The sequence below is a fragment of the Ascidia mentula genome, chromosome 6 (genome assembly GCF_947561715.1).
Source record: "Ascidia mentula chromosome 6, kaAscMent1.1, whole genome shotgun sequence".
In the NCBI taxonomy this organism is placed as follows: Eukaryota; Metazoa; Chordata; class Ascidiacea; order Phlebobranchia; family Ascidiidae; genus Ascidia; species Ascidia mentula.
The window spans coordinates 422-8,534 of NC_138571.1; the positions used below are offsets into that span (position 1 = coordinate 422).

Sequence of the window (8,113 nt, forward strand, 5' to 3'; positions counted from 1 at the left end):
CCTAACCCTAACCCTAACCCTAACCCTAACCCTAACCCTAACCCTAACCCTAACCCTAACCCTAACCCTAACCCTAACCCTAACCCTAACCCTAACCCTAACCCTAACCCTAACCCTAACCCTAACCCTAACCCTAACCCTAACCCTAACCCTAACCCTAACCCTAACCCTAACCCTAACCCTAACCCTAACCCTAACCCTAACCCTAACCCTAACCCTAACCCTAACCCTAACCCTAACCCTAACCCTAACCCTAACCCTAACCCTAACCCTAACCCTAACCCTAACCCTAACCCTAACCCTAACCCTAACCCTAACCCTAACCCTAACCCTAACCCTAACCCTAACCCTAACCCTAACCCTAACCCTAACCCTAACCCTAACCCTAACCCTAACCCTAACCCTAACCCTAACCCTAACCCTAACCCTAACCCTAACCCTAACCCTAACCCTAACCCTAACCCTAACCCTAACCCTAACCCTAACCCTAACCCTAACCCTAACCCTAACCCTAACCCTAACCCTAACCCTAACCCTAACCCTAACCCTAACCCTAACCCTAACCCTAACCCTAACCCTAACCCTAACCCTAACCCTAACCCTAACCCTAACCCTAACCCTAACCCTAACCCTAACCCTAACCCTAACCCTAACCCTAACCCTAACCCTAACCCTAACCCTAACCCTAACCCTAACCCTAACCCTAACCCTAACCCTAACCCTAACCCTAACCCTAACCCTAACCCTAACCCTAACCCTAACCCTAACCCTAACCCTAACCCTAACCCTAACCCTAACCCTAACCCTAACCCTAACCCTAACCCTAACCCTAACCCTAACCCTAACCCTAACCCTAACCCTAACCCTAACCCTAACCCTAACCCTAACCCTAACCCTAACCCTAACCCTAACCCTAACCCTAACCCTAACCCTAACCCTAACCCTAACCCTAACCCTAACCCTAACCCTAACCCTAACCCTAACCCTAACCCTAACCCTAACCCTAACCCTAACCCTAACCCTAACCCTAACCCTAACCCTAACCCTAACCCTAACCCTAACCCTAACCCTAACCCTAACCCTAACCCTAACCCTAACCCTAACCCTAACCCTAACCCTAACCCTAACCCTAACCCTAACCCTAACCCTAACCCTAACCCTAACCCTAACCCTAACCCTAACCCTAACCCTAACCCTAACCCTAACCCTAACCCTAACCCTAACCCTAACCCTAACCCTAACCCTAACCCTAACCCTAACCCTAACCCTAACCCTAACCCTAACCCTAACCCTAACCCTAACCCTAACCCTAACCCTAACCCTAACCCTAACCCTAACCCTAACCCTAACCCTAACCCTAACCCTAACCCTAACCCTAACCCTAACCCTAACCCTAACCCTAACCCTAACCCTAACCCTAACCCTAACCCTAACCCTAACCCTAACCCTAACCCTAACCCTAACCCTAACCCTAACCCTAACCCTAACCCTAACCCTAACCCTAACCCTAACCCTAACCCTAACCCTAACCCTAACCCTAACCCTAACCCTAACCCTAACCCTAACCCTAACCCTAACCCTAACCCTAACCCTAACCCTAACCCTAACCCTAACCCTAACCCTAACCCTAACCCTAACCCTAACCCTAACCCTAACCCTAACCCTAACCCTAACCCTAACCCTAACCCTAACCCTAACCCTAACCCTAACCCTAACCCTAACCCTAACCCTAACCCTAACCCTAACCCTAACCCTAACCCTAACCCTAACCCTAACCCTAACCCTAACCCTAACCCTAACCCTAACCCTAACCCTAACCCTAACCCTAACCCTAACCCTAACCCTAACCCTAACCCTAACCCTAACCCTAACCCTAACCCTAACCCTAACCCTAACCCTAACCCTAACCCTAACCCTAACCCTAACCCTAACCCTAACCCTAACCCTAACCCTAACCCTAACCCTAACCCTAACCCTAACCCTAACCCTAACCCTAACCCTAACCCTAACCCTAACCCTAACCCTAACCCTAACCCTAACCCTAACCCTAACCCTAACCCTAACCCTAACCCTAACCCTAACCCTAACCCTAACCCTAACCCTAACCCTAACCCTAACCCTAACCCTAACCCTAACCCTAACCCTAACCCTAACCCTAACCCTAACCCTAACCCTAACCCTAACCCTAACCCTAACCCTAACCCTAACCCTAACCCTAACCCTAACCCTAACCCTAACCCTAACCCTAACCCTAACCCTAACCCTAACCCTAACCCTAACCCTAACCCTAACCCTAACCCTAACCCTAACCCTAACCCTAACCCTAACCCTAACCCTAACCCTAACCCTAACCCTAACCCTAACCCTAACCCTAACCCTAACCCTAACCCTAACCCTAACCCTAACCCTAACCCTAACCCTAACCCTAACCCTAACCCTAACCCTAACCCTAACCCTAACCCTAACCCTAACCCTAACCCTAACCCTAACCCTAACCCTAACCCTAACCCTAACCCTAACCCTAACCCTAACCCTAACCCTAACCCTAACCCTAACCCTAACCCTAACCCTAACCCTAACCCTAACCCTAACCCTAACCCTAACCCTAACCCTAACCCTAACCCTAACCCTAACCCTAACCCTAACCCTAACCCTAACCCTAACCCTAACCCTAACCCTAACCCTAACCCTAACCCTAACCCTAACCCTAACCCTAACCCTAACCCTAACCCTAACCCTAACCCTACCCGGCGTAACAAAGAGGCATTAGTAATCCGGTACTTGCAAGAAATAAAACACATACATTAAACTTTATTTGTGAGGGGGAAGACAATGCACAAAAATGAAAATGAAAATTTACAAAAATGTTTCACATTTGCAGCAAATACGACAAAATTCGCACGGTCAAGGCAATATTTGATGTCGCAGTAAACGCACGTGCGTGGGCACCGACGTCGTTCGTCATTGTGACGCCATGCATAGCAACAAGACAGTTGAGAGAAGGATGTACAAAAATCTACAAACGAAAACAATGACATTATGTTTTTGAAGAACTATCAAAATGTACATGGAAAATCATATTTGTGTTTTACCTATTGTGATCATTTCTCAGTGCTTTGCTGGTTGTTTGTTCAAACCTTCCAACCAGAATAGTCTCAGTTGGTTGGTTGTATGTAGTTGTCTCAGACATTGTGATTGTTGTGTTTTGTGCAGGACATGGGTCAGACATACTACCATAGGGATATGTGTCACATTGACCACATGTGGTCGGATAGGAGTTCCCAGATGCTATCACTGCTGTCAAATCAGCTCCTGCATATTCAACAGATTTTCAAGGATTGGTTTAGGATATACGGAACCAGCTAAAGTAAACCAAATGATAAAAATACGATTGCTAATATTACTAGTAAGGGCTTCGCAGTGGGGCGACCCAAGTTTGAGTCACTAATGCGTTGCCTGAATATGATTGTAGGGACCCTCTACGTAAATTGCTGCCTTGACTTTGGCCAAGCTCGATTGCTATCCGGATTTAGTTGTTGCTATTATGAGGGGAATAAAAATACTTTCAATGCAACCAAACTTTGTTGAACCCAACTTTTATTTTATATTATCACCTTGTGGTACAATTTCTGTTGTCAACATCATTCCAATATCTTCATGGTTAAGAAAATGGCAATGAACCACAACCGTACCAAGGAACTTGTCGGCAAGAAACCTTACCTGATGTAAATACAAAATATTTATTTGTGACCACTAGGTTCCGTTCGTGCACTAACTTACAGTAATATTTGACAGGGGTGGTACCCAAACTACGTCACGGAATTCCCCTGCTTCTGCGTAACCAAGTGTTCCGCTCCCGCCTGCCACCCAGCGTTCGTAATGACCGGACCATTGATTTTCCGGGAATGGAATAACGTCATCAGCTACACGGGATTTTAGTAATACGTTTATTTGTATTTCGGCGTCAAACTCACGATTAAAGTTGTGATGTTGGTGAAAACAAGTCTCTTTGTTCCTTCCAAATAATTTCCAATCCAATGTATCGAAATCCACGTTTCCTATTGGTCCTTTGTACGGCTGGAAATTTATGATCTGTAAACATCAGAACTTTCACAAACCAAACTGTTCACACGAATTCAACACCGCGATGACGTCATAAATACCATCGAACGAGATAGAACAAGAATAGTGATCTTACTTGGAAATGGTTGACGTGTATGTGTATCGGGTGACCAATATCAGGAGAAGTGTTGACAATTTGCCATTCCTGTATACTATCAACCTCCATTTTGTATCTAAACAAATATTGGTTGCGAACGAACGTTAATGTAACCATATGATATTGATCGCATAAGTTTGTTGGCAATTTTAACACGTGTACTTTTGTAACAATTAACCCAACACTTCATTCGATTATGCTTTTGGTGGGAATCGAACCACCAACCTTCGTACATGAGACAAATTACCTGTAGTGTTCTTCGCATGTAAAACGATCTCGATTTAAACCGAAAGAAGGACTCAGTTCCAAAACCCATCTCCCGCCAATTTCCTCATCGGTAACGTTTTGAAAATCTCCAATAAAACTTGGTCGTCTTGGTAGTCTGGTATCAATCGTTGTGAAGTTTTTCATACCACCGACGTTGATAGTAAGAAGCGTTCCGCTCCAACGCACAGCCGGTCCCAACGACGCTTCATCGTCTGGATCCGCGTTCGAGCGTAACTAAAACACGAACACTTCTCATTTCATCAGTGGTTTTCTATCATCTGTTGCTTACCAGATATATTCCAGGTTGACTGCACATTACCAACCAATCAGAACGTTGTGATGACATTAGAAAAGTTTTATTCAATCTCTGCTTCCTAGCTTCGTTTAAATAAACACCGTCTATAGAAATCTCATACACCTCACAGGCAGGCTGTCCGCTAGAGGCGTCAACGAGTTCAACCTCAAGGGTAGGTCCCCCACCAGCGTTCGCCATTCTGTAATAAACAAAATTTACTTCGTAGGGATTTGAACCCTTGACCTTCGGGCTACCCCAGCTTACCTAAATCTTTTAACTTGTCCAGTTGATATGTTTAAAACAGGTTCAATTTGTCCGTTTGTTGTGAAATAATCGACGCCATTGTTTTCATTTTCAATCCATTGTCTAAACGTCCCACCGTCGGAAACGTTGAAACGATTTAAACTGTTGACAAAGGTATGAAGTAGAATACGTGAGTGTTTGTAAACCACGCTTACTCGTCGACGAGATCCCCAATTTCATCCTGCACTGACGAGAACTGATATCTTGTTACAATATTTGAATAAAGCAAGGTTGGCTGGAAAAGAAGTTGGACGTCATCCTGGCAATTAAATGGACACGATACTGACTTCAGTTGTTCGCTTAACTCTGTTTCATCGTCTTCAACTATTATGAAACCGGCCATTCCACTGTGGACCTACCGAATATTGTACTTTTTATAAACGGGTTACTTACTTTTCATGTTAACATCTACATTAAACAGAGGAAAATGTATTTAAATAAACTTATTTCATTTGTGAGGTAAATTGTAATCATCTCACTTTCGTGATGTATCAATAAACAATTCTGTTTCGCACGTAGGCACAGGGGGGTTACCTGCAAACCCTTTTTCGCGTTATGTTAGAATAAATAATTTAATGCATTGTATCTGAATAGCGCGCACTAATTTTATTGATTTTGTTTTTTCCAAATTAATATTATAACCCACTTTATCGATTTGATATATAATTCCATACTTTTAGTGGTTTCCACGTTACTCGTTATCATGAACTTAATCGAGAATGTATTTTCTATTCCGGATTAAATTATGAAACGATTCAAGGCGGTCACGTGAGTGACAACATTGCCGGTCTGTGTGGATTTTTTTACTCCTGCCCAACGAATATCACTTTAATATTCAATGGATTTCTTCTTGTGTATAATTTGCATTGTTAAAATTTCAAGTTGTTTTCAACTAGATGACCTACAATGCAAAATGGTTGAGGACCAACGAGGTTCCCTGAAATGACATCATCAGAAGTTTCAACGTATTTTGTTTTCCTTCCTTTGTATTACGCAACTTACTGGATGCTGGGATATCGGAGGTTTAACACACATGAATATTTAAGATTATTTCACTCGAGGCGAATCCACAAAACCGTTGGGTGGCAGCAGACAGCACATGTGTGATGACGCCATCCAGCGGACTACGTAGGAAAGATGAAAACAGACTCGTAAATAATGTCGGAATAATTTAGATATGGGTCAAAACAATTTCTCAATAAAGTTGGTATTCAATACAATGATAAATAGAATGAAAAATTCTTCTCAAATTTCTTCACTAGGATTTTAATCGCATCTGATTTTGTGGCATTTTAACATCCTGGTTACTTACTTGAAACAAGGTTGCTCCATGTAAATGGGGGTGGTACCAGTAAGTTCCGGATGGCTGGTCACGCTCGATGGTATATTCATAAGTAAATTCTTGTTGGGGATAAACGTGTACGAATACATTGTCCCCGGGGACCTGGGGAGAAGTTTTTTATTACTCGGCCCACAACAGTGTTAATAATTGTGATGAAACAGAAGAGTTATATAAATTAAATATGACGTCACAAAAATATGTCACCTGACTCCCAACATGTAGTCCGTGGGTGTGAAGGTTTGTGCTGTTTGGAAACCTCATATTGTTGTGGCCAAAGTTAGGATCAGGTCGTGTGAGTTTGTTCATCTGAAAACATTGATTAGGGATATTCTCATATCAAGGAAGTAAAAAGAATGGACTTGACGCCCGTTTGCATGGATGGATGCCGTAAACATTTCAATGACCTACCAGCCTGACTTTGACCTTGTCTCCTTTCCTAATGTTCCAAGTTGGGGCTGAGATGAATCCGTTGAACATTCTTCTTCTCAATCTCATCCAATCCACGACAAAATCACCAACATCAGAAATCAAATCTATTTCTAAAGATCCGTTAACTGAACGAACTTGACGCGGTTCCACCAAATCGTTTCCGCCTAAATATACAAACTTTTATAACCTTTTCAGCACAAAAACTTACCAACTTCGTAACCAACCAAACGTTACAACACAAACCTGTTAGTCGACACGGATGAGTGAAATTACATGATTTTTCTCTTTGTGTCGTCATTATGTCCACGAGTATTTGTGTTTGTCCATCTCCCCACAAGCAACCAATCACAAAGAGTAATAGCATCACGTGATTATACATGGCTTGTAATTTTGAGTTTTCACCTGAATAATCCATAAGAAATTGCCATCATTTTATGGCGTTCTTTGTCTCAAAATCATTTCACGAAGTGACGGAAAGTTGTGGAGAATATTACTGCAGTTCATTTGTCCTTATTTAGACTGAAGTTTGAGGGTTTATGCGCAAAATGGGTGAAAAAGGGTTGCAGATAACTATGTTATAGTTCAGTCAAAATCAGCACTTTCATTGACAAATTACCAACAGAGCATATTTAAATGGAAATACATGTCACACACAAATCAATGTAGTTAATGCAAAGCAACGTCTGACGTAATATTTATTTTATTTATTTTTCAATCTGCTTCGGTGATTACCCTTTGGTTGTGGGTCAGATAGAAATGATACAAAACCTTACAGTAGCTGTGTTTGCATCTGAATTGCCACATATAAACATATGAAGTTCAACACTGGGGGAATACCTTATTGTGACACAGCACCTTTTTATTTTCCTGCTTCTTCGTTTTAAAAATAAATTCCTGATACAAAAACAAGCAAAACAATTGCTCAACCCTTTATAGTATTTTCTACAATCTCGAAAACTAACGAGTTAAAATTTATGCGATGTTTTCGAAGGGGCGCTTTATATATACCCCTAACAAAGCTCGTATTGTTTCTCAACAATGCCGTCTTTGCTTGAATAGAGGGGGCGGGGGTTTTCCACAGAAATTTCCAAACAAGTTCTTTGGAATTTTCCACAGACAAACATTCAGGGGTAACTTTCTCACAAATGAGTATTGAAAATAATGTTTACTAAAACGGGAATTTAAAAGCAAAAGTTCTTAATTTCAGTGTTAAGCAATTAATAGAAACAAGAAAACGTGCCACAAAATGTAAAATAAA

General features: G+C 42.2%; 1 protein-coding gene across 3 annotated transcripts; it reads right to left on the minus strand.

Annotated features, from left to right (window-relative positions):
- Window positions 1–2,823: 2,823 nt before the first annotated feature.
- Window positions 2,824–7,820, minus strand: LOC145905613 (multicopper oxidase mco-like). Of its 3 annotated transcripts, none has more exons than XM_082992858.1 (15): window positions 7,693–7,820; window positions 7,099–7,257; window positions 6,835–7,019; window positions 6,631–6,732; window positions 6,397–6,528; window positions 5,240–5,439; window positions 5,046–5,186; window positions 4,776–4,980; window positions 4,467–4,720; window positions 4,199–4,295; window positions 3,975–4,092; window positions 3,781–3,923; window positions 3,615–3,720; window positions 3,093–3,312; window positions 2,824–3,016 (listed from the first exon to the last, which is right to left on the minus strand). In XM_082992858.1, the coding sequence occupies exons 2-15, from the start codon at window positions 7,232–7,234 to the stop codon at window positions 2,962–2,964; spliced, it is 2,094 nt and encodes a 697-aa protein (XP_082848984.1). In that variant the 5' UTR covers window positions 7,235–7,257; window positions 7,693–7,820; the 3' UTR covers window positions 2,824–2,961. The 3 variants fall into 3 exon arrangements, with proteins under 3 accessions (XP_082848984.1, XP_082848985.1, XP_082848983.1); XM_082992859.1 differs by having other exon boundaries at window positions 7,711–7,808; XM_082992857.1 differs by having other exon boundaries at window positions 7,099–7,814.
- Window positions 7,821–8,113: the final 293 nt, after the last annotated feature.